Genomic DNA, 27,493 nt, shown 5'->3' on the forward strand with positions numbered 1-27,493 from the left:
GTTTGCTGAACAAATATGGAATAGGCTTTGAATCATGTTACCAAGAGCATCAATACTTTATTATTTGTATATCACCTACATAGTTTTTGTAGGGGTACTTGCACTGTTGTACTTCTTACTTCAACTTGAGTAAAGAATTGGAATTGGGTATCTTTACAGGCAAGTACTTGTACTTTTACTTGAAAATTGAGTTTGTGTACCAATACCACCCATACAGTTTGGGCCAATTCTTTACTTTTGTTCATTAGGTTCTCTAAATAGATAAAAAAAAATGGTTTTAAAAAATATATATTCTAGTATAAAAGAATCCCCAAATATCTTTAATTGTGGAAGGTGCCTACAGAGGTAAATCTGCTCAGTGTCTCTGCTCATGATATAATCTTTTCAGAATTAAAACAACCACCAAGAGCTTAAAGATGTATTTTTCAGCTCAGCTAGCAAGATGTTCTCACCTTGATTTATTGTAGAGACAATTTTGTTATCTGAATACAAAAGAAATAAAAAATATAGCGGAAAGAGAATTTATTATATACATTTTGATATATTAAAATACAACTATAATTTAACATAAAAATGTAGTGAATTTTACTAAAGAATACAACTACCCTCCAGTATTTTAGCTCAAAAAAGTCACATTTTATGCTTTAAAAGTCATTTAGTACACTTGTAAGACGTTTCATCTTCTCATCCATGATTTGTTTGTTGGTTTCTGTCTCTTCCAGGAGTTGTCGCATCTCCTCCTCTACTTCAAATACCTGAGCAAGACATGCACAAACAAACAACCTTAGCTGAAACAAAAACCTTTAGAAATTGCTCAACATGGTTGAGCCAACATGGCTCACCAGGAGGTGAAACCTTAGAAAATCATATCCCTGTAAAATATGACTCAGTCTTATACTATATATACTGGCTGTGGCTGCGCTGCCTCCCAACTTAGACAAAAAACTGGTACTTTGAATTACTCAGTCGAAAGTGTCTCTATTTTACCTTTTGATTTGCTTGTTCTATCTGTTCTTGCTTTTCATTAGCCAGGCGAAGCAGCTCAGCCTGATGGGCAGCTTGAACCGAATCCAGTTGTCGGCGAAAGGCATCATCCACACAGTGTAACTTGTCTACCACGGCTCTGCAGGACAAGCAAAAAGAAGTAAAAATGTTGTAATAGGTGATTTATATCAAAACTGCCCAGGGTACATTAAGTGCATGGCCTTTTTTTTAGGGAAGAAATGAAATTTTCTTTCTATTTGGATTGTTTCAAATAACATCATGTGATTATCATCATCTGAGCCCACACTTTGTAGGTAAGGTCATATTTAATGCAACAATTAATCTCCAAATTTTCTAGCTTTTTTGGGAGAGAGTTGGAAGAGAGCAGCCCTTATTCCCTACAAGCATTCAGAGTCAAATTTGCTGTTTTTGGTCATCACTTCTGCTCAAGACGAAAAGCATTTTATCAGTTTTCTTGACCAAGAAAATAACTTACAGGATTAAGGAAACCTGCAGTTTGTCCTAACCCGCTCTGTGGACAATGATTGCACAACTTTTTCTTGGAGAAGAAGTTGAAATACACAGTAAAGAACATTTGAATCAATGTAATGATTAAAATTTCCTTCACACTTCTTATGACTTCTTATGTTTTCTTCCAGAATATGTGTTTCATTTACAAAACTATGCTTTCATTATAAAAAAAACACTTAAACAAGCACATACTATACACATATACCTTCACAGTATTTAGTATTCAAATCCATGGGTTACCAGATTTAACAACAGTGACTTATCTCACCTAAAAGGTCAAATATTTTACAAGATCAACAATCTCCAATCTCTGCATGAAACAATATACAAAAATTCAATATTTTTTGATTATGTGGCATGAGCCTTGATATTGTGTCGAGATTGTGTGCCTCCTGCACAAATTTGTCTGGACCATGGAAGTGGACCAATAGCACGGAAAAAGCATCTTTATAAGCAGACCAAATACAGCTGCTGGAAATTGCTGAGGAAAGATTTGCTCTCCTCTGGTTTTGGAGCGTACTTGTGTGCTTCTGTTGCTTTATCTCTCTCCTCCAGGAGCAAACGTTCCTTGGAATCAAAGTTTTCCTTCATGCGCTTTACTTGGCTCTCCAGTCGAGTGAGCAGGTCAGCCTTCTCTTGCCACTTCCTACTGGAATCGCTAAAAGTAGAGAATAGCAGAGAGCTGAAAATGCAATGTTTGTTCGAAAAACTAAAACTGCATTAATGTTTAATCATCACATTGCTGATAGCAGTATTACACTATAATGACGGTTGTGGTCAACTTTGTGCTCAGAATGAAAATATTATTCTAATGGACTTTTTATGTCTGTGACAGGACGCTTACGTGTAAAGTCTTTTGACCTCTTCTAGTTCTGCCTCTTTGTCCTCCAGGTGGTGTTTCAGTTCCTCCTTGCGCAGGCTTAGATGCTCCAGTCTTTCCCTCAGCTCAGCCTGCTTGGCTGTTTCCTCCTCCAACTCCTGCTGGAACCTCTTTTTGGCCTGGACTGCCTCCTCACGCAGCCTGCGGGTCTGATCGTCACGCTCCTGCAAGGTCTAGACAATGGGGGAGGTAGAGAAGATGCCTCAGTGTGTATCAATATAAAAATAGGATAAGAATGATAGAGAGACAGGCAGACAGACACATACACACAGACAAAATGTTCATGGTAAAATGCATAGACGTGACTTTTTAAAAAGTAACCGGTCAGGATACCTCTTTGAGCCTACGGATGGTCTCTGTCTGGTCATCAACGATTTTGGCTTTGATTTTAAGGGCATCATTATCCCTCCCATTCTGTTTTTTCTGTGTCTCCAGCTCAGTGCTCAGCACTTCTATCCTAGCCTCTAGGCGTCCACGATCCTGAGCTAAAGATGCTCCTAGAAAAGATATATTCAATAGTAAGTCAGAACCTGTCTCTCATGATACCACAAGAAAAACTTTACTAAATCTTTTTTATTTGATATATACGTAATAAATTGTTCTGTGTAAAACTGGCTATATTAATAAACTCTCCAAGTTTGTGTTTACTTTGTAATAATCTATGTCTCCCAAATAACCACTAGATGGCAGGCTTTATTCATCACAAAGGAAATAAAACCTCTGCACATAGTATCAAGCCAAAGAGCTGATGCCTTCATTTTCCCCAAATTAAATCACCAAATGTTAAGTTATTCATAGGCTAATGCATTGCGTGAGACAGAGAAGAGGGACAACATGGACCAGTGTTTCTTAATAAACAACTGCAACTGACTGCAATTGTCTGCCCAGCACCACAAGGCTTATTTAATGTTGACAACAAGTGCCCTCTTGGACATCATCCACCTTGCTGAGCAAGCTCCTGGCCCCAGATTCTTCTTTCTGCCCTTAGGCCATCTATCACTGACTCCTGAGCTGTGAGCTGAGACACCAGTCGCGCCTTGTCTTTCTTGAGCAACTCGAGCTGCAGGCCGAGACGCCGATCCAGCTCCACCTCTGCTTCCAAGGAATGCAGACGGCTCTGCCAGAGAGACAGAGACAGTATTAATAATCAGCAGCCATCTGTCAAGGCTGACAGATGGAAAAGCAGCTGGACCATCCAATATGCATGTCTTGAGGAACTCAGACTCAGGTTAAACCATTTTTAAAAAGTCAATGACGCAAGCCCAGAACTGTTCATCTGTACTCTTAATATTATATGTAATGTGAGTTTTCAAACATGATCAGACAATTTGCTCTTAATGTACTTGTAGTGGTAGAGGCAAAAAAAAATCCCTCTGAGGTGACCTACCTTCAGATCAGTGACAGCTTCTTTCTTGGCTTTGATGAGCTCAGAGATGCGTGTCTTTTGTTCTTTGACCATGGCTGTGAGCTCCTGCACCAAAGAGCCAGATTTCTTTTCCCTCTGCTGGGACTGGGTAAGGTTCGCCTTGAGCTCCATCAGCTCTGCAGCCATCTGATCACAAGCCTCCTTCAACTATAAAAATATTAGTGAAGATGTGTAACTTAATGTGAATTACACATTTGGGATTAAAGACTAATGGACTTTGGTCAAAGCCATTACCTGCCTTAGCAGTTATACCGATCAATGCGATATTTGAGTACAGTAAGAAAAGGTTTTAGAGTTTACAGAGTTACAGAAAGAAATCTTTCAAAGGTAACGACAGAAAGTTTAGCTGTTTTATTCAGACTTTTTTCAAAGCTCCAAAGGTGGGTAGAAACTAGAAATTTCTGCAGGGGGTAGCAATCAAGAATAAGATTACATTTTGTACAGAGGCTGAATGAAATCTGTACCTATAATGAGAGCAGACAGATTGATTCAAATCCAATCCTTTTCTAAAGCTTTCATCCTGTGGCAATCACAGACTACTTGTCCAGAGAAATGATCCTAATTCAATCTCAGCTTTCACCATCACGCTGAAATAAATAAATAAATAAATCACTGAATCTATTGAGATTGGGGTCAATTCCAGTTCAATCATGTCACTTTTATACACAGTATCCATTTTTTTAGCTGAACTGTACAGAGAATATGAAGTAAAATTCAGGAGAACGACACTACAGTGATTACTGTCCATCTGTATGGATGTTCTCCATTTTTTTGCTGACCTCAGAGAAGCGAGCAGCCTCGATGGTTAGGGCCATGCGGAACTCGTCCTCCAGAGCGGCGTACTGCTTCCTGCCATCTGCCAGCTTCTCCTGCAGCTCTGCTTCCCTCTGTGCATGTCTCTGTTCCACTGAAGCCACTTCTTTTGCCACTGCCTCATGGAAATCAGCCCCACCAGGCTGCAACCGCAACTCCAGCTGTTTTCTGTAAAACATTGCAAACATAGATAATACATTGATCTCCTTAACAGGCTATTGTGCCCTAACACAAACAGGACAGTATTTAGCAGTATGGAGTAGGATTTTGCACAAAGACTATATATTGAGGGTTTGCACCTACCAGTGCTAATTGAAATATTACTACATACTTCTTTTAGCCACCAAGCCCAAAGCATTTCAAACTAATGAAAAGAGCAAATCTTCTTCTTCAATCTTTCACATGAAAAGCAACAAATCGTTCATATGTACCTGTGCTCTTGTTCCCTGGTTGCAAGGAGTTCATGCAGCTGTTGCAGTTTGTCTTTGTGCTGGCGTACTGAGGCTCTCTGGATGTCCAACTCTCTCTTCAGAGCTGCTGCCTTGTTTTCCAACTCCTGGTACCGCTTCATCTGAGAACGGTCGACACATGTTTTATACCAGCTTGTGTTTATTTGCAATGCAAGCTGGAACATTGAACTAATAACAATTACAGTGAGTGATCAAAATGACCATATAGTGTTAGCATGTTCTGTTCTATGTGTAAGGTGTAAAATAAACAGCATATTTTTGAATGTACAGTTTTTGTATCAATGGCGATAAAAGTCTTTTTAAGTATACTAAACCTCTTCAGCCTGCTGGCGAGCTCTGAGCGCCTCGCCGTGGGAGATGCTTTCCTCCAGACGGTGCATTGCAGTTTTGTGTTGTTCTTCAGTGCCTCGGGCTTGCTCTAGCTGCTGGGTTAGCGACCGACACCTCCTCTCTAGCTCTTCAACACGAGTCTGCATATCACAGCGGCCCGATCTCTCCTTCAGCAACATTTCTTTCAGTCTGGGTGGGAAGAACAGTAGGATGAGGTTGACGACAAGCAGCAGGAGTAATATGTGCAGTACTGTAGGTGGAAACTGGTACAAGCAACTACTACAACTACTACTTTGTGATCTCTTTGATTGTCCTCGGTGTTTTATCTCCCTGTGGTAAAAATGTGATAGCCTGTAAAATTGGAGAAATCTTAATCATAGTCAACATCTAATCTCTGGGGTGTGGAAATGGAAATATAAGGGGAAGGGAAAAACTATGATTATACAAAACACCAGTCTAGTGGACAAAAAAAAACAAAACACACTCTTGAAACCCCATAGTAAACATAAGAAACTACAAACTGTTGGACCACATCACATACACTAGTTCCCATATTAAATGTAGCATAATGAGTAATTTCTCTCCTGATGAGTGAGGGCATCAACAGTAAGGCCGTGTTCAGTGTCATTACAAAGTGACAGTTAAGATTGATGCATGCAATACTACTGACATATGCTTGTCATCAGGCTTCTAATTAAAACCATAATGCAGATTTATCTAAGCATGGTGGGATACAAACAAGGACAGTGCACAAAGTAGCTGCAAATGGCTCTATCTGTGCAGCGCAGAGAAAAGGGATGGAGATAGAAATATTTAATTACAGATAATTATAGTCTCTGGAATTTAAATATAAGGTATTTAAGCAGAGTGGGTGTGTGGGTTAATGGACTTTTTATAATAAATAACTTTATTATTACAGACAACTGCAGACATACTTTATCTGGGAAACAGAGCCAAAATGTATGTGATTTTTTTTAAGAGGTTATGGGACAAAGAGGAGAAATTTTGATGATGGAATTTAAACTCATTGTTTTAGAATGAGGCAGGCAGCAGTCCCTAGTCTCTTGAGAGCCAATACAAAAGATGAAGAGTGTAGAAAAGGAAGAGAATCCATTATGAAGTTGACAACTATAAAATCTATAGGGACTATTTCACTTATCACTTTTTAGCGCCTATTTTATCACCACTACACATACATATGGGTTTTTTCTTACCTGTCTGTAGTGTGCAGGGCCATGCTCTGGAGGTCTTTTTCCTCACTGACTCTTGTCTGAAGGCACTTTAGCTCCTCTGTTAGCTTCCTCACAGCCTGCTCAGCTTTCCAGCGTCTCTCCCTTTCTTGGTCACGCTCTTCAACAATAGTCTGAGACACACAGACTGGGGTAAAAACTTACATGATAATATATAAATCTGGTCTGACTTTTGCTTTAGGGGAATTTGGTTGGTTGAGGATGAAGACTACGAAGTTTAAAATGAAAAAATATATATGTATAAGAAGTAAAAAAAGATGTCATGTTACACTATGAACTCAGCCCTTCTCTGCTTGGAACAAACAGCTAAGATTACATTAGGCATGACCAGCATAAAACACCTGAATCTTGGCAGTCTTGCATTTATATAGGTGTCAGGGTTTGACCAAAAAAAGGGAATGAAACTGATATTAATCTCTGCATTGTTGCACTGATTTCTACATTTCATTGCAAGTCTGACAATGTTGGAAGTGCAATGCTAAACTGGCAGAATTTGAAGATTATGAGTGTGATACTCTAACCCAGGGTGACCAAACATTTTGCTTTATTGTTGTGGTTTATTAATTATTGATGAAATTATGGCATTTCTGTAATTAATGTTTTTATGTATTATCCACCCCTTCAGAGTAGAACAATAAGTAAAATTGTTATTTTATGTATGTGCTCTAAACATTCTCTGATTATTTGATTTTTTCTGAGTAGGATCATTTGCTATACACTATATTGCCAAAAGTATTCGCTCACCTGCCTTTAGACCCATATGAAGTTTAGTGACATCCCATTCGAAGGCTTTACACGAGTTTTAGGAGTGTGTTTATGAAATACATAATACACAGTGCTCGCAGTCTTTGCTCTAATTCATCCCGAAGGTGTTCTATCGGGTTGAGGTCAGGACTCTGTGCAGGCCAGTCAAGTTCTTCCACACCAAACTCACTCATCCATGTCTTTATGGACCTTGCTTTGTGCACCTGAATTCATTTATTTGGATGGGTGAGCGAATACTTTCGGCAATATAGCGTACTTACTTATTTAGATAACTACACAGACGTTGAATTTCTGAGTCAGACACCAAGTTCGCTCATAAAGGGCAAAAACTAAAATACAGAATGTTGACGTCTTCATCTGTTTCAAAGTTTTTTGCTAATTGTATCTATTATACCATTTCTGCACATGCTTTTTGTGACTATAATAGAAAAGAAAAAGCTGCAAACAAAAGAATCTTTCATGGAGATGTCTACTCCCCTCTGGTAACTTTTTGAAAACACATTTATTCCATAAAAATAGAAGCTGCCATTCTGTCTGCAGGTGACCTATCCATCCTGTACCCTGTAGGTTTCCTCCTTCTCCTCTGTAGACTTGGTTTTCATTTCGCCTGAAGCCTTAGCAGCTCTCAAAGGTCCCCTCTGTGCTGGCCCCTCTGCGGCTACACCTCCTGTGCCTCCAGCTTTCCTTCTGGGCCCCACAAAAGACTTTGAACTCTTCTGTTTATGATTCTCCTGATCGCTGCACATAAAACAAATCACAGGTATTGAACCAGCTGTAAAATTGATTATAAACAGCCCTTAAGCAAGTGTCTGGCTCAATAAAGGGTAAAGAAGATGACTTGCTCACTTTTATAGGTAAGCAAAGTTTGAACAACTTTGAAATGAATTTGGAACCGTTTTTTCAAATCACCTTGCTTTTGATGAGGACAGTTGGGATCTTAAATTAAATTACTGAATCTTAAGCACATATCATCAGTGGCTGATGAAGTAAGATGAGGGTGTAGACCATAGAAGCACGGTCATTAATCATGGCAGTGAGGTGACAGTTGCAATTTCTGAGAGAGGGGAGGAAAGTTTAAAACATTGCTCAGAGAAGAATATTTATTATCCCCACTGAGCTGAGAGGAAAAAATATTTTCAAGATTACTAAAACGTATGAAGACAATAAAATAATACATGAAACTGGAAAAAAATGGAAAAATCCATTGCTGCATATTGTATTTGATTATTGTGGTCATAAAGACTTCCGTGTCAGTCAAAGCTGTATAAATGTGTTTATCATTGCTCAAGGTACATGCCCTGATTTAAATATCTTAACACATTTGAATTCCAAAATATTACATTCTGGCTTTTATGTGGGTGGTGGTTAGCAACTATACCAATATCAGGATGTACACTTGTAGATGTGATGGCGAAACAAGTTATTTTACAGAATAAATAACCTGACAACTGAAACTTCTTTTTCTGCAGAAATATTCACCTGTCTGATCTCCTGCTAAGAGTCTCCTTGGTGGTCATCCTAGTTTTTGTGCTTTTACAATGTTTGGGGATCCTGGTGCGCCTTCTGTTCTCCTTCCCACTATCGCATTCACTCTCTGATGTGCGGTCTATGTCCCTCTTGGCTTTCCTTAGCATTACCACAGAATGAGTAGAGGTACTGGATTGGTGGCTCCCAGGGACCTGGGTAGATATTGCAGAAACAATAGATAAGATGTGAAGGGATAAAGCAAATATTTAACAGAATGCATGTGTGGATAAATGAAAACTAAATATTAGATTAATAAGACATACACAGTGGTAAATATTTAAACGTTATTCCAACATAGGATGTACTTCAGAGACATAGCAGTATATAAATATAATCCTAAAATATATTCTCCACACTACACAAATAATATCTGTTATATGCAAGATGGGATGCAGCCCATATACCACAACAAGAAAAATGACAAATTAAAAGGCCCGAATAAACTTTAGGGAATCTGTTCTCTCGTATTTGAAAATTCTTAAACACGTTTTTATCTATATCTATATCTATATATATATATATATATATATATATATATATAAATAAAAGGATCTTTAACTGTGCCAGCCAAATAGAACACGTTTTACCTAAATATAATGCCATAACATGTCTTATCTTACCTACTGTACACCTTACACAAATGCTTAAAACACAAGTTAGGGGTTTTCAGCTGTATTAAATAAGCACCTGCTGAATGAGCTGAGACACCTGGTGTTCCAGATTTCTGATGCGTTGTTCATTAACAAGATCTGCTGGGTCAGCTGCAGTGGAACGGGCCAGTTGGGTGCGATCTGGTTGTGTAACTTGATCTGTAACTGTTTCAGAGGCAATGCGCTGACGAAACTGGGTCAGCACCTCATCAATACGTGGTGTGTTGAGAGAGCCATCCCCTCTAACCTAAAATGCAAACTGAAATTGTATTTTTTGCACTTAAGTAGTAGAGTTTCTACTGTGGTTCTGTTACACTTTAATGGAACTGATTATCCTCATTTGAATTACTGGTCAAGAGATGCAATTCACTAACTCACTATTATGATAGAAATCCAAAGAATTCCATTATATTCTAGCATGTCAGTGATTACTGAGAATCAGCTTTTTACAAGTTATTTGGGCAACAGGGTGAGACAGTCTCTCAATTATAGGCTCCTCACAGCAAGATGAAAGGAATTAAGTTTTCCAATCAAACACTGTCCTTTTCCTGTTAGCACTTTGGAAAAGTGAGAGGACAGGACAGCTGAAAGTCACACCTTTTTCATGCATGTGTAAATGAAGTTTTAAAGTCCGAATATATGGATGTATAAAACAAGTCGGACAAAATTACACTCCATATTAATTTAGTTACTTTGGATACAAAATGCCACATCCACTAAGCAAAAATCTTACTTTATTTAGACTATTGGAGGTCATCTCCTCTGCAAAACATAAATACTTCAACTCTTATGTTATGCATTGACTTAAATCTAAATTGACTAATTCATTGACTAAACAATATTGTAATTATTCATACATATTTAACTGTTGATACACGAATAATGTTTTTAACCTGAATAAATTGTGGGTTTTCCTCTGTATAAACAACTCTACTGTACATGTACTTTGAAATGGTGCCACATTTGTCATGTGTCTGTTGCAAAAAAAAAAAAAAAAAAGGGAATACCCCCAAATATATTGAACTTGTTTAAATTATTACTGAGTTATTTAAAGCTAGTACAGAAACAAAAATTACCAATTCACTGTGACTAGCATCTGAGGAGAGCAGGAGATCTACATAGTCCTCCAGACCAGGGATATCACAGGGACTACCAAGACCTAGATGTGATGGAGTTCCCAGACGGTCCAGACCATCCAGAACAGAAATCTGTGGTAAAGACTGCATAACAATCTCCCTGAAGCCTGCAGCACAGCAAGCACAAACACATACAGGATACTGCTGTGTGACTGCACATGAGCAACATTATTCAATTAGAGGTACATCAGTGGCACATATGACTGAAACATCAAGTGTTAGGGTTGTAATAAACTTATATTTTAAGGAGTTACCTCAATTCTGTGTGTGGTATTCTTATATGTAATGTTGATACAGCTATGTTAAAGATAAGTGATCCCTGCTAAGGTAAGTGTGTCTACACATGTTGACTTTACAGGCGGCAAAAATGTTTTACTATTGCCTCATGAATTCAAAGAATAGTTGCTTTCAACAACTACTGCTGTAAATAAAAGCATAAGAAGTCTAATTCTGTATTTCTGCTATTGTCAACAACTCCAATACAAAGACTAAATCCAACGATGAATTGTGTTTACTCACTTCAATCTTTCTGAATCTAGAACCGGATTTAAGGTTATTCTTCTGTGCCATAGAGCTCCATTGTTATTTTTAAAAAACTATATCCACATCAGTGAACCACACCCCTGCAATGGGTGATGTGTTTCTTCCTCATGAAAAATGTGACCTTAGTATTTTTTAAAGAGCTTGAAGGCTAAGAATGACCATCGCATCTTTCTCAAATGAATCAATTTCAGACATTGTAAAACAGTTTTGCATTTTTAGGAAATAGAAGCATTACCTAAAAATTACATTTTTCATGAGGAAAAACAGATCACTAAGTGCAGCAGAGTGACTGAAATGCATATGCAGGAATTTGCTAGTTAAAATATGGTAAACAAAAGACATAACATTAAGTAGACACAATTCAATTTAATCATTTAATTTTCAAAATAGTTATATAGCAGATTGATTTTATATTGTTGCTTAACTAAATAATTAATCATATAATTGTTCTTGCTCATACACGTATGCAGTATACCACACAATTCCATCAAGAATCATTCAAACATTTGAGGTAAAGATTGATGTTACATATTAGCTAACATATACCAATACATACAGTATCATATCACACCCTACCTGTTGAACTACAAACAGGGTTGTCTCTGACACCCTGGCTCAAAGTGACCTCTCTTAAACCCTGCAATCCCAGCAGGCACTGCAGCAGGTGATCAATACGGTCCAAGTGGTTGCCATGGAGACTGAGATGCTTCAGTTTGTACTCATTGCCGTGAAGATACAACAAGCCTAATGAGGACATCAGGAATGGGAACAGCATTTACGTGCCAATAAATTCTTGGTGTTTTCATTAGGTTTTTGAAAAAGGTAACGCAGTTCAGTGTTAGTATTTAACTCACCAGAGAGGTCATTTATCTGATTGTAGGACAAGTTTAATGTTGTTAAGTTCACAAGACCATTCAGACCTGTAGTAGAAGGAGGGGGCATTAACAACTGAGTGATTTTACAGCTCATAAAGATGTATTGGCAACATCAGAGTAAACACAAAAGCCAATAATGAAGAATCATTACTCAGAGTAGACCCACCAAACTCAAACATTTATTGTCAGAGTAAAATGGTGACTAAAGACTTACCTTCTATCTTGGTGATAAAGTTGCATGATAAATTCAATGTTCTCAGTGATTTTAGGGAACTTAGACCCTCAATTTTAGAAATAGAATTAGAGGAAAGGTCTAAATGCCGCAGGTGCCAAGCTGAGGTCAGGCCCTCGATCTTCTGGATGTGGTTGCAGTGCAGATTGAGCGATGTTATAGTGGGGCTGATGTGAATATCCAGCAGACTAGACAAAAAGCAGATTTTTCTGAGAGCTATAGTTAGTAGTTACTTGTCAGATTAGGTTTTCACATACAAAAACCACAAACAGCTTATAAAATATGACATATAGCTATACGTTTATATAACAAACACTATAAAGATAAATCAACTAAGTTCACCTTTGCCCAGACATATTACAATGCCTTCACTTAATGCATCAATAATAGAATAATCAAACTTGCTGTTATAGCACCGGCAGATGGTATTCTGCTGCTTTATCAGTAAATTTACTTGAGATTTTAAGTACATTTTCCCGTTACCACTGCATATACTGTACACTTCAATAATATATGGTAATGTTATTCGTAAAAGCAGTACTTGTACTTAAGCAACTTAGTTTCAAATTGTAGTATGTTATTTTTACTAAAGTTAGGTACCCACTGGTCATGTTAAATGTTAATTTAACATTTTATTTAGCTTTAATTCAGGGCACGATAAAAAAAATAGCTGCGATTACCTTGTTATATTCTTGTCGATGAGACTCAGCTCTTTGTCACCCATAACGACAGCATACAGCTGGCCTCCGTTTCCGCTGACTTAACCATCGAGTCTGATAACAAGGCAAAGTAACCACTACTACTATTAGGCTAAATGTGAAGTCTACTTGCCATTTGTGTTAACGGTAGCTAAGCTAATGCAAACCTAGCGTTTAAGTTCTGTAGCTTACGAGAAGTGAGAGGTTACTAGCGAACGGACTTAAAGGAGGCAAACATATTCCACGTCGTCTTCAAACCACAGTTGCAACTGCTGGAACAACTAACAAACGTACGGTATAGAAAAACGGCATCTTAAAAAAACACTTGTTTTTATGTCTCCGTCGAGTTGAACTAGCCGCCTCTGGGCTGAACTTCCTGTTTACATGACGTTGTTAACGGCAACATCCGGGAAACTGAAAAGTCCAGGATTTCCTTTACTCCTCTTTGTCTCTTATGGTTTCTTTTGTCTTTTTTCTTTTAGACAGAATAATTGAAAGTCAATGTATTAAAATTGAGTTTGTTTCAAACTAAAACCAAATCGTGGAGTTCTTTGAAGTCGTAGATCTTGCCCTCCACTATGTGAAGACAACCTAAATTAACCTTGACCAACTACAGAGCCATGACACAAACCTATCTATGATTTGCAGTAGCATACAGTAATTCCTCTAAAAGTATTTTTTACAGAATGCTCATTACCATAAGTTGGGTAAATGGCATGAAGAGCAAAACAACTTAAGCAAAAATCACAAACCTATAGCACAGCAAGCATGTTGTATCAAAAATTGTTAAAATTAATTCATTCATTAAGTGCAATTCAAAATGATATGATATGAAGTATCTCATATACATTTTTAGAAACTAGAGTCATTGAAATAATAAGTGACAAACATTAATATGTGACAGTGTGTAAAACACATAAACAAAACCTTTCAAGAGAGGGTGAACTTAGAGACATAGTAAAATAATTCCACTTTAGTCTTGAAGATCGAAGATAATAAAACTGTGTTTGGAATGTTTCATAGATAAGTAAACTAGGTACAGATGGCTCCTTTTGAATTTTATTTCCACGAGATATAATTCATAAAACTTATTACATTAGGATCAGTCTTTGACTTATGAATCTGTGAAAAAATGCTTTTCGAGTAATCTTCGCTCAAATCACAGATGTAATATAAAGATCACGACCCCTATTATATTCACAATTTCTCCAGCAGCTACACAGTCTGGTGATTGATTCAGTTCATCCCACACTGAACATGGTCTATTTTAGAGGAGCTGCATGACTGATCATTGTACTCACTGGCTGCTAGCCAGCAATGATAAAACCAATTATACCTGTAACCCATGCAGCCAGTGGCCCTCCTTAACCTGGGAAAATGATGATCTCATGCTAATGAAGTGAGTGGATTAGAAATGCCATCTGTTGCTGCCTCAAAACCATTTGTCAGCTGTAGTTTTCAAGGGCAATGCATTAAGAAATTTGATGAATATTCGCATAGCCAATTAAAGAATAGGACTAATAAACAGAAATGCTATAATTAAACTATAGTGGAGAATTTGTACATGTATGATCATACTGCTCCTTTATTTTCACCTTGCTAGTGTCACGTGTTTTGGTTTAAGGGAAAATTTCACAAAACTATCACCAGGAAGATGGCCAGAAAAAAATACCCCGTTATTAAACATAAAATATAAAACATATTAGATTATTACATTAGAATTATTTTATGATGGCCTTTTGTTTTTCAGGAAAACACTCATCACATTCACTGAGAGCCCAAACTGACTAATCAATTAATGAAATGATACTCCCAGTGCACTTGCTGGTGGGTGGTTAAATTAATACCTCATATTTTTTAGATCCTTTGTCTTAAAATCCTTAGTCTTAATAAAATTTTAATTTAATTTACTTTACCTACTAACGGGATAAGTGGTTATGATGAATGAATGGATCTTCGTTTGTGAATTGAACACTTTTCGTGTATTAAAAAAGTATATGTCCGCTTGGAGTAGAAGTTTGGGTAAGAATGTCTCTATTCAGATACTGTGGATCACCTTGGCTGGTAAAAAGTAAAAGTTTAGTAAATCAAGAGCTTCTTCTCATGGTTTAAAACTACTGCTGAAGTTGTTTTGGAAAAACTTAAATAAAAATACAGTTTTATTCCATCTGAAGAAATGACCTCTACAGAAACAGTTTGCATGTTTTTGTTTTTCAAATATTTATAAAAATAAGAGCCACAGCATTCAGTTTTTTTGGAGGGAGAACAGGTTTATTTCAAAAACTTATCATCCATAGCTGTGCAACAGATGCAATGAATACAAATGATCCATAATAGCCACATTTGTAACATGCTGATAGTAAAAATAGTCATCTTTTTGTTACCATAAACAGAATTTTAAAATGCATCTTTTCACATCATAGGATGATACATGATATCCATACAATACAATGTGGAGACACTGAATAATTACATAGTGTACATTTTAGCACAATGTACAAATAAAGGAAATCACATAAATCTCAAGTCGTTTTAAAGAAAACATATTCCCCATACATTCATTTTTAGCCCTCTGCCAACACCGTGGCTCATCACAGTTTACTAATGCACAGAAACAGAATAAACATACATTTGCAATACAACAAAGGAGGGCATTTCATGGGTCATCTGATTGATCACATACAGTAACTGTATTTTTATGCACAATACAGACCATAACATATTAAGCACACAATTTACTGTATTGTCCTTATTTATTTAAAAAGGCAATCATTTTGCAGGGGGGAGGGGTAGGGGGTGATTGATTGCTCTTTGCACTTGATCTTGCAGTAGTCTGGAGAATATTCATAACCAGCATTTTTGATGTAGTACACATCAGGAGTGTCATTTTCTAAAGAGGCAAACAAGCAACAAAAACATCTGAAATACTGTTCCTCCTCCTATCAGACGCTCCTTTTTTTTGATTTCATGTCATTTCAAATACTCCTTCTTGATCAAGAAGGTTTGCTGGTATCGGTTCACCCAACTTCTTATACAGCAGGCTTCCTTTCTCCCAACTTGAACAAAGGATGAAAAAGCAGTGAAAAGTCATCATTACTGTCAGATTGTTTCACATATGTAGAAAACATTTTCAGGGGAGGTAGGATGAAATTACAGAAGCATGAGGTCTGTGACTAAGGTTATAATAAACTCATGCTAAGAGCTCCTGGTATTATCCACAACCACTGAGATTTCCACCTGAGGACAAACCGTTCATTATGCCATCATAACGATCTGTCATGTTCACAGGGGCTGAAAAAGATTTTCGTTATTGGGCACTTGAGGACAGCAGGGAGGAAATGTCAGCCAAGAGGCAAATTAAATCCCATAGCTATTTATTGACACAAAGAAAATCAGGGAAGATTTAAATGTTGTTTGATGAAAAGTGCAGATGAGACAGAGTCCTATCTCTGCGGCTGTTCAGACAGTCATCAGTGATAACTGCAGAGAAGCTTTTCCTTACGCTCCCAGATGGAAAGAATGACAGGCCATTTACTGTAGAAGAACAGCATGGAGGATTAAACTTAAGGATGGCGAGCAGTGTTTCTCACACTCTCATTTTGTTTAAAGATGGTGAAATAAGCCACGGCTTGTTTGAGTCTCTGTGCTGGGTCTACGAGTTGTTGGGCACTAAAAGGGCCAGTGTGGATGTCTTCCCACACTCTGTTCCTACTATAAAATAGCACATAGTATATATTGCACATGTGTTGGCTTGTTTCTACATAAGCAAAGAAATAAATTGTGCAAAATCAAACAATTATATACTGACCTTGCTCAGTTGTCAATGTCCGATATGTGGTTCTCTATCTACAATGTAAGAAAATAATTGATTATGACAACAGTGTAGACACGAGCAGATATACTCATTATTGTTTGTCTAAGTAAAAGCTGTGTCCTTATTGTCTTGAAAATATTGTACTATATTGTTTTTGTCCTTTCGGCTTACTCTGGATATATGATTTTAATATATGATTGGAGATTTACATTATTGTAGCACATGTAGCATATAGTATATCCAGTGTCTCATGTCTGTTAAGGAAAGGGGAGGACTTTTATCATTTTACAAAAAAAATAAACAATTGTTTGTTATTCTAACCTTAAGCATATGACGAGGAAGCATCAGTTTAACCCACTGATATTTTTGGACACACGTCACTTCTCTGTACATATGGAGACAACTTGCTGTGTAGATTTGACGTCTATCAAAGGTTACTTGGTTAAAACAAGTCTAACAAAGTCACCATCTACACAACACAACATTATTAATTTAAAAATTGTGAAAATGTATGTGAAAACAAGTTTCTTCCCTGCTTGAAGCATGGTCAAAGATGCACGTCTCTTTAATTTGTTCATCAATCTGTTATAAATAAGAAACCTCTTTTCATCAGAAATTATGGCGGTTTGGAAACTTTGGTAACTGGGTTCTAGCACTGGGTTCTTTTTCATGATTGATCACTTGAGAGGCTGTTGAGCCTCTCAAGTGTTTTACTTCCTTTCATCTCTTACAGTATAATCAGGAAAGAGGAGCAAGATGCAGAGCTAGAGTAACACAAAAGATCAGTTGTTACAGCTCCAGCTTGTTGCTTTCTCCCTCTGTAGCTTCAACTCTCTGTTGTGTGTCTGAGTATGCAAAGTAGTGCTGGTTGAAGCTTGTCCAGGATACAATATACCTGTGCGCACTCCTGTATCTCTGTGCCATGGTACACATTGTGCTTGATTGTTCCTGCTTGCTGTGTACGGAGGTGGTCGTTGCCGTTTGTAAAGATTGTACTCGTTAGTCCCGCTGTTGGGTTGCCTTTAGAGACTGGGGCCGAGGCCTCGTTAGTTGTTTGCACATGCTCACACTTCGATTGTCTATACACTCTTCATTTGTCGTTTTGTTTTTCCTATTCATTATTATCACTTCTATTTGGTATAAGGGGGCAGGGTTTTATTCTGTTTTAGTTTCACTGATTGTTAGGAAGGAGCTGTAGAATCTAGTGAGGCCTTTGTTAGTTATTTTCCTTTATTAATTTAAAGTGGCACCCACTGGCCTTTTTGTTCCTTCTTGCCCTTAAGTAGTTGCCCTTGTTGTGTACTTCTTTGATTTTTTTTGTATTACTTTGTGCCTTTTTGTCTCCACCTTCAACAGTAAATTCTATAGACTAGCGAAATACAGCTGGCCTCCTGTTTCTTCTTTTACACCTCGTAATGCCTGTATTTTTTTTTAACCTTATACAATCCCCTTACACACCAACAAGTTTGTGCATCATTCATATGAACGAGGTTTCAGAGAGGAGTTTTATTTCAAAGAGTGTTTAATGAAACAGGTTTCTAAAGTCAGAAGCCAATTGTTCTTTAATGACGACCAGGAAATAACGTTTAGTCTGTTTGCCAGAATCTGTCCTATCTAGCAGGAATGTTACTGAATCAAAATACTTATTACGACCAGTGTATCAACGCCATCCGGCATGCAGCTGGAAAGACTATAGAGTACCACCACCACTGAAAATACTCCCCAAATAATGCATCTGTTTTATAAGGTTTGCTACAATCTACCGAGTTTCTGAGTCACAGAGTGGAAGCAAGAAAATTTTAAATTACCAGAATAACTGTTAATTATGCAAAGCAACCTTCATTTTAACACCTTATTAATGTGCTGAAAAAGAGAGATGTACGGCTCCTGCAACACATTAACTAACTCAAGACACAGAGGTGATCGCACAAGTGCATTAAGGGACATGCATTAATTGTAGACTCAAGGAAACACAGTGACCAGACACATTATCCTCGCATTTTCTTTAGAGATGGAAGATCTCTGGTACCCCACTCAGTCTTCGTTGAAAATGTAAATGGATACTTGGCCTTCTCACCATGTCGCTAGTGCCTTCATCTTCAAAGTCGTCTTCTCCGCCATCCGTCATCTCCCCCGCCTCCACCTCGGCTGTCGCCTCCGCTTCCTCTCCACCAGAGTGGTCTGCTGCATCACCATGGAGACACTCACACACCTCCTCTTGTTTCCTCTGCATATCTGGCAGAAGACAGAGAACGACTGGCAGTTAACGTAACGGATTTACCGAATTGATCTTTCAGACAAGCCACTTGATTAACCTTCTGTGTTTGCTCCATCACTCACCCTTCTCTCCTTAATCTGTGTGTGTGTCTTTTATTTCAATGCTAAACAAACAGCATACTGTATATATATGCTCCTCCAGCAGACAGGTCTTCCTTTTCCTGATGTCTTACCAGCATCTGAACGGTGTTGCCTCTCAATCCTTTCCAGCCTTCCCAGCAGCGAGTCGATCTTGGTCTTGATGTGCGAGAGCTCCTTTTTGATTGTTAGGAGCTGGTCTGTCTTCACTGTGAACATACAGTAATAAAGTTTCAAACTATTATATATATGTTAAGTTTGGCAACTAAACAGTTATACACTTAGTTACAACAGCAACAGCTATACAGTATAACACTACACTGCTTCAATATATCTCAAGTTCATTGGCAGAAATGTGGTTGGGTCAGAATCAGTTAAAAGGACTTATAGATGCAAGACAGAGTTTATGATTCACCTCGAATTCACCTTTCTGTAATGTGGGTAGAATAATGATTTAGCTTCTGTGAAAACGGGACAAATGAATGAATCCATTTTAACAAATCCTGAATCTTATTTTTTATAGTTTTAGCCATAATTTGTTACTAGCACTGCATTCACAAATTTAAATGTATTTGCATTTGTATTTTGCAAAGATTTTACGGGCGGTACAAAAATGGAGAAACATAATGCATGTTAAATATAGCAGACACTATACAATATGAGCAACTAGTTGGAGTCAGGTTGAGCTGGCTGTTTAGCTGCTAAATACTTAAGTTAGTCAACCATTTGGTGCAGTGTTGCCAGGAAACTGTTTGTTTATTGGAGCTCTTTCGGCAGAAATAGATGCTACAGTGGGAGCAGTGAGAGTAAAATATATCAATGAAGTTCGTGCTGTAAGATCTAGAACACAGCTCCCAGTAACTGCAGAGTTTGAACAGATTGAGTGACATCTTTCACATGACACATATCTAGTTTATAGAAAAATATTGCAAGAAACATGCTAAAAAGATGTCCACAAGACAGAAGATCAGACTGCTTTTAAACGAACTTTCAGATCAGTGAAATGTAAGAAAAAAAAACTCTTTAAATACCCATCATAGTTTACAGAGTTACAGTACTGGTTTTACTTTTTAAGATCCTTTTCGGTATTAAGTAATTATTTCAAACATTTAATTGTGCTTTCTGTGGATTTTAAATAATACATTACCAGCACTTTACAAATAAAGTACAGATAATCTGACTAAACTGTTCACATCCTTTCAGGAGATACAATTAGTTGACTAAAGTCATGCCTCAGCTAAAATCTGCCCAATATGTTCCATAAAGGGCTTCATAACAGTTTGCTGCTTTTCTTTAATTTGTACTGTTTGATTGTTAGTAGGAGAAAACAATGTTCCATATTCTATATGTCAGAAATTACCATGGAGAGTACATTCTTATCAGACTGTTTCCTATAGAAATTAATGTCTATGTTACAACTACAAAAACAACATCCAAATTATAAAAAAACAGAATTATCCTTTTAACAAAGCAAGAAAATGTAAACAACATAAGCTAAATGGGACACGGAGTACATACATTTAGGGCCTGCTGCAGAAGAGCTGAGATTCAATGCTCGGGAGGAGGAGGAGGAGGAGGAGGAAGAGGAAGAACAGGCTCTGACTGGAAAAATGGATTTGGTTCTACGTGTGGATGGGACAGCAAGCCGTGAACGTTTGATGGGAATAACAGCCCGGGTTGGTGGCACAACGCGTCCGTGGTACTCAAACAGTCTGAGGACACAAAAAAAAAAAAAAAGAAAAATAAGTTGCAGCAATCTTAGCAATTACAGATGTGTTACACAATCATTACAGTGCTGAAAAACATATTTTTTTTAAAAAAGAGGGAGAGGTAATTCTGGCACTGAAAAGCAAAGTGTGTTATCAGGTTGGAGTTTTTTTTCCTGCAGTCTCTACATGTTTTTATTCGAGCAACAGGAACTGCTTGAAAAGCACCTAATAGACATGCTGTAAAAGATGTCTGAATGATGGTGGTACATATTGAACAATGCCACAGTCGTTCAATCAAATCCTCTTCCTCATTGCCTATGACATATCAGATTGCCAAAATAGCAATAATGAGTCAAAGCTGAAAGATTCAACTCTCAGGGATATTGCAAAGTAAAGGAAGTAAACAAACCAATGAAAATGTCAGAAGGAAGATACATTCTCTACCTTGCTGGCGCAAATGACCAGCCGGGGGACTATCTGACATTCAGTCCTTGCCTATGTGGATAAAAGCATCATTAGTAAGCCCAACGGAGAGGAATAAAAACCTCCCCAATATGACATTCATTATGCCTGTGATAATGTAGTTACTTTGCCTCAGATGGAAATGGGCTATTCTGCTCAAACCTCATCTTTATCTAAATAGCTGGAGGAAGGAGGAAGAGGGTTTATACAGAAGGGAAAAATATTAGGAAAAAAAAGACTTGACTCTGCTGTTATTATTCAGTGGCGCCAGAAAAATCCTTTTTACATACCTGCTGTAGAAATCATCTCTGTAGTAGTCATAGTCAAACTCGTAGCCGCTGTAAACATATCAAAGAGAAATTTATTTTTATTTGCATGCTACAGTATCAAATGCAATGTATATACTGTACTGTGTGTGTGTGTGTGTGTGTGTGTGTGTGTGTGTGTGCGGGGAAAGAAACACATTTCTGCTTTCAGTTTACAGAGAAAACACCGCTAACCTGGGTCTGGTCCTGTATTATTACATTATCATTTTTTTAGGTTTTGTTATTGAGCTTTTCACGTTCTGGTCGATGAGTTTTGATACCTTTTGACACTCTTCCTTTTCCTGTTAATTAGCTGTTGTCTATGCAATTACACTGCAAACACAAATATGCTCAATAGGAAATGTAATCAGTGAATGGATTGTGGATGTGGAAAATCTTATGAAAGATATTTATTTAAGTGGGTGAACAGCTGAATACATTAATTGAAACAAAGTGATTGAGATTGGAGGGAGGGCGTGCAAAGTGTATGGCTGGAGTCCTGGCCTGGTTAAGTTTACGCAACAAAATCACTTTGGTTAAGGTTAAAAAAAATCATAATTTTATTTGTGCATGTTAACAAACTCATTGTGTGTTAATTTACTGTTACCTTTGTTATCTGTTAAGGCAGACCACAATCATTGCCTATGCGTCTAAATATAAATCATAAAAACTGTGTAGATGCCTTTACCCAAAATGACTTACAAGTGAGGTACAAAGCAGGAGAAAAATCTAAGTCAGGACAAAGACATTAAAGCTAAGCGAGAAAAATGTAAAGATAAATGTGCAAGATAGAAAAGTACGTTTTTTCAAACTGTTAAAGTGCACATGTAGGAGGAAGGTCCATTTTCACCAGATTTTTGGATAATGAGTGTGCACAGTTTCGCAGCTCTGAGCCACTGAGCTGACCACTCTGCAGTTTAACAACACTGTATTCACAAAAATCTAGTTATTGTTCTACAAGATTGGATAATGTGAAGGGACGCTGTCTGGAAACATTTTACTGGTAAGTTCAGTATCAGTGTGTCCTGCTATTTATGTAAATTAACAATAAGTCATCTTTTTGTAAACAGAAACTGTAATCAGTTACCATGCGGTAGGATTGTACAAAGAATATGAATGGGATTGAGAGGTATCCTGGCTCTGTAGCGCCAGGACTCTGATGGAGTCCTGGAGTCCATAGCTACTAGGCTTTTGTTATATTTGGCAAGATACAAGGTAGACATTTACTTCTTTTGCCCGTGTTAATGCTAAGCTAAGCTAACAGACTGCTTGCTCCAAATTCATATTTATGTGTATGGTCTTGTCATGTAACTCTCAGCAAGAGATCTCAGCCATGTCGCGTCTGGAGCCCTGTATTTCCTTTGCCTCCACCAAGAGTCTAAAATGTCAAGAATGAGTGAATGTGTAATAGGAAAAGGCGCCAAGTGGCACTGACGGCACAGGTTAGAGATTGACTGTGCCTGCACAAGATGTCAGTGAGGATCACGAGCACATATTTTGCAGAAGGCAGTAGGAAAAGTAGGTCAGCAAGGCAATATCTGACTGATACACTTAAATGGGACACACGTTTCACACAGACCTGTAGAGAGAGGATAGTGGCCTCTTGGAGCCCATCTTAGGCCTATATGGCTTTGGCTCTCCTGCCATGTTGATGTCTGGAAACAAAATGAAACTTCATCAGCGGATACAGTAGCATTTTTCCATCTAAAGCAAAAATACTGAATTAATATGAAAGGCTGCAGTTTTAATGAAAGCATTACCATTACACCCCTACAGTAAATTCTTCACTGATTGATTTATGAACTTCCAGGCTGTTCAGAAATAATAGCGTCAAAATAGGAGTGACCGTTTACTTGGCAATGTCCCACTCCTTCCTGAATATGAAATACTAAACATGTACAAATGTTCATATTCCTACATTTGAGTTTAAATTGGAAACATATCGATCTTGTGAGAACGGAAATTACAGATTAAAGTGTCATTTAGTTTTAACTTTAAAATTACTATTGTAGTTACAGTCTAAATAAATCTGTTTATATCATTTATTTTTCACCTTATTCCTGCTGGGTGCAATTATTTTTTCAGTATCGTAGAGCTGTAATGATTGGTAACAAGAAAGAAATCCACAATTTCGAAATTGTTTCAGTAATTACTGAAGTGTATAAGCTCTCTGGACTTGCTGTTTTTCTGTGTTCTATGTGAATCTAAATTACATTTTTTTGTGATCATTTGTGATTTAGGTAATTTGAAAATAAGACCTTAGGCACTGGGAACATGATGCTTATTTTTCACTTTTCGTTTTCACTTGGCATGTAATAGAAAAGCTGACCTCATCACTAGAATAATTAGCAATTATAAAGATTATTAGTCGCAGTGCTACATTGTTATGTAGCTACATGTTGTTTATACATCATAGCACACAGTACCATGCAATGTCAGTCTCAAGTCAGTGAAAGCTGAGTCTTACTTTAATTAAATACAATGTAAAATCAGCCTTTACTGTCAGGCACTGCACACGTTCCTCAACACCAATCTCACTACCACTGCAGTTGAGCCAAAGTGACAACCATAACCCCAGCAAGCAACTTTCTGTCTCCCAACTTTGTGAGACGAGGGACATTGTTAATTAGAGGATTTTCTTTTGAGGAGGAAAAGAGAGGAAGGTGAGATTAGAGGAAGAGCATCGCTGACAAACGCTCAAGGGCTGATTCCTCTAAATCACTTCTCAGACGGAGACACATCAGACAGACTTCATTCTCGCTGTGTTCTAAATTTCACCTCTTGAGTAACCTCGCAGAAATGACAGCATTTTCCCTTAGAGAAATGTATTTCATGCGGGAAATGTTTCCAACAATTCTTTGTAAAGGGCTGAATGTTTGTAGTAAAACCCAGCAGATTTAGAGTCAATGTTCAAAGTTGTGTCTTATAAACAATGCAATAGGAGACACAATCTTTATTGGAATATAAAAACACAAAAACATTTCACCTTCAATATGTTTTTACAAATCAACAATATCCTTAATGTAAAAATTATACAGTCTACAATCTTTACACATTATGATCCTTTGAAAACATAGCACCACACAGGTCAAATCAAAAGGTGGTGGTGATTTAATTTATTCAGACAGGGCTAAGTATAGTGTTTATAACCTTAAACTTCTGGAAGAGACATGAGAAATTATGTATGCTGACTATTCAATGTGATATCTTCTGTTCTGTAATAAAACACATGAATGCAGCAGCATTCATAATGATGCACAAAAGACACAAAGTCTGTCTATGAAACACAGACATTTTATAGAAGTACATGTTTTCAGAGATTCTACTGTGGAGTCGACACAATCTGTTGTGCCATGACCCTACTGAATAATAAATTTGTTATGCAAGAGTGAAAACCATTATGTGCTTAGTTTATATATAATAAGATACAATAAAGTTCAATGTAATCACTCGAATATCGACACATAAAATGTAAAAATACTTTTCTGATATCTGCACAATCGTTTTAAACGCATGGAACTGAAAACTGGTAGCTGTTCAGAATCAAAAGTTTCATATATTAATAAAAGCCATTTACAGGTCTGTAATACGATTACTCCACCAATTGAGCTAGATCCGCCCCTTTAAACTTTTAATGTAAAAACTTTGAAAGTATTTGTTTGTTGCCACTGCACCTGATGAGACTAACCAGGTGAATTGAGGCAGAAAGCATCGATTCATTTAGTGATTTCATTTCAGTCCACTGTAATCCTCAAAGAGACGAGCAACCAAAGAGCCTGAAAATGTTTCAAGGCTTTTTCAGGGCTTCGAGAGAACTGTGGAACTATGCAAATAAGGACTCCAAGTCAATGTTAGGATAGTGTTCTTCACAGTTTGTTCCCTTAGCAAAAGCTGCAATAAATGAAATCCCCTGCACATGCATTAGTAGATTTCTGAGAGATATCCGCACATTCCTCATGGCTCTCATCATGATTGACAGTCTCATCCACTAGCCGAGAGCCTTTCTGCGTTTCAACTATACTGTTGTCACTGTCTGTCGACTTGTCGTTGCTGCTTCTGCTCAAACCCAGCTCAAGTCATCCTCAAGTGCCGCTCAAGGTCATACATACACACATAAACAAATATCAAACACTCCCTTCCTGCACACACGCTCTCACTGACAAAGTGGGAGAGATCCCGTTCTGATGTATGAGTCACCCTTGTGACAGCTTCAAAAAGTTGCAAAGATAAAACATCAGCTTTGCACCCTCTGCCTTGGGGATCATGCAGAAGCAAATGTCATGACAGGAGCTGAAGTCGAGTTGTTTCACCGACAGTGCTGCAGTCTTTTTTTTTTTTTTTTTTTTGCCACTGCTAGAGACAATAATCCAGAGCTGCAACATTATGAGTGTCTGAATTAAAGATCTCTTTTCTTTGTTTCTGTTTTCACACCTTCTCTGTCTGGCTCGCATAGTCACACTCCAGGAGCTGCAACTGTGTCTGCATCTTCAAACACAGTCTGCAAATTAACTGTGGTGTTCTGTTTGGAGCCCAGACTCTCTTCATTGCTTCTCCTCTTTATTCCCTCTTTGCTTTTCCTAATAGACTAATGGACTGAGGATGTATTGGTAGGTCTGTGGTGCACGGGGGCAGCTGTATCATTATCATTAGGCTCCAGGAAGACGTGAGGAATGGTTCACATTGTAAAGTGTGCTCTCCTCTGAGCTCCTGCTAGGGTCATTAAAGACAGAGCGGAGCACTAAAAGCACTCTAAAATGAACACTGCCACCTCACAACACCCCCAACCTTCCACAGACCCAACAGACACACACTGATTAATTACAGTCATTATACTAATCATATACAAAAATGGCACAAACGTGTGTGTATGAACAGATACTTGTAGACTGGCTTGTTTGTGTGTCTACCCATAAAAAAAAAGTTGAGGCTGGAGATAGAGACTGAGTTGCTAAGCAATTGCCACTTAGGATGTGATTGATACTGTAAACTGGATGCAGCACTGCCTCGAGGGTGGATATAAAAAGTTACTTTATGCTGAAGCCATTATGAGCAAGTTGGCTGCGGCAGAATAAGATGAAGACAAATTAACAATAAACAGAAAGACAGAAACTGACTGTCCTCTCGACTCCTGAGAGGCTATAGTTGTTAGGTGCTGGTTAAAGTGTTCGCCACAGGTGAATGTGCTGCTATGCGACAATGTTGTCAAGATGTCCTTGAGCAAGGCACTCGACACCCGACTGCTGAGATGATATTAAAATAGGAAATGTTTTATAGCAACAGCTCCACAGAGCAAGTTCAAATATGAGACTATATTTCTTGGAATACTAGGAACAATGCCTGGCCAGAGCATCAAATAATCCCTTCGAATAAGAGCACCAGTAAAAGGAGGTTTACCATAGTATTATGGGTTTTTGTAGCCTGCTCTCAACTCTTTCAGTCTGTCAGCACTACAAGTGTTGTGTTACATTAATGCAGACTGCAAGAGTTACTGCGATTTACGGCCATTAAGAATTGAGTGTACTAAAACAATGATCGAATCAAACAGGTAATGTCTTTACTAAAGAAATGAAATAGAGAGAAAATAAGTCAAAACCACCAAAACCTACAGGTGTTGTGGATAATGAGCTCAAACGCAAAGTCTGAAAATGACTGATTCTGACTGCTTCAAGAGGCTGACAGGAGAGAGAGAACATACGGCTAATTACGTTATTTCAGGGTTCTGTTGTACAAGTGCAAGT

General features: G+C 37.8%; 2 protein-coding genes across 8 annotated transcripts in view; both read right to left on the reverse strand.

Annotated features, from left to right (window-relative positions):
* Positions 1-319: 319 nt before the first annotated feature.
* lrrcc1 (leucine rich repeat and coiled-coil centrosomal protein 1) lies at positions 320-13,495 on the reverse strand. 2 transcript variants are annotated; one of them, XM_067475322.1, is made up of 19 exons: positions 13,093-13,495; positions 12,395-12,600; positions 12,160-12,225; positions 11,882-12,049; positions 10,703-10,869; positions 9,664-9,873; positions 8,929-9,128; positions 8,010-8,187; positions 6,649-6,797; positions 5,419-5,623; positions 5,066-5,205; positions 4,601-4,802; positions 3,783-3,968; positions 3,338-3,512; positions 2,729-2,892; positions 2,360-2,568; positions 2,036-2,173; positions 988-1,123; positions 322-755 (listed from the first exon to the last, which is right to left on the reverse strand). In XM_067475322.1, the coding sequence occupies exons 1-19, from the start codon at positions 13,134-13,136 to the stop codon at positions 645-647; spliced, it is 3,054 nt and encodes a 1,017-aa protein (XP_067331423.1). In that variant the 5' UTR covers positions 13,137-13,495; the 3' UTR covers positions 322-644. The 2 variants fall into 2 exon arrangements, with proteins under 2 accessions (XP_067331424.1, XP_067331423.1); XM_067475323.1 differs by lacking the exon at positions 9,664-9,873 and having other exon boundaries at positions 320-755.
* Positions 13,496-15,365: 1,870 nt separating this feature from the next.
* Positions 15,366-27,493, reverse strand: part of LOC137098737 (RNA-binding Raly-like protein) — a 37,354-nt gene continuing 25,226 nt past the window's right edge. For 5 of the 6 annotated variants that reach the window (XM_067475278.1, XM_067475277.1, XM_067475276.1 and 2 more), the window contains 7 exons: positions 23,335-23,410; positions 21,741-21,788; positions 20,798-20,991; positions 19,375-19,488; positions 19,002-19,159; positions 16,919-16,956; positions 15,366-16,166 (listed from right to left, as the gene is read on the reverse strand). In XM_067475278.1, the coding sequence (XP_067331379.1) occupies positions 16,924-16,956; positions 19,002-19,159; positions 19,375-19,488; positions 20,798-20,991; positions 21,741-21,788; positions 23,335-23,410 (623 nt within the window). In that variant the 3' untranslated portion in view covers positions 15,366-16,166; positions 16,919-16,923. Of the gene's footprint in view, positions 16,167-16,193; positions 16,645-16,918; positions 16,957-19,001; positions 19,160-19,374; positions 19,489-20,797; positions 20,992-21,740; positions 21,789-23,334; positions 23,411-27,493 lie in introns of those variants that run through there. The other variant, XM_067475279.1, reaches the window with a different exon arrangement.

The sequence above is a fragment of the Channa argus genome, chromosome 14, assembly GCF_033026475.1.
Source record: "Channa argus isolate prfri chromosome 14, Channa argus male v1.0, whole genome shotgun sequence".
NCBI classification, from domain to species: Eukaryota; Metazoa; Chordata; class Actinopteri; order Anabantiformes; family Channidae; genus Channa; species Channa argus.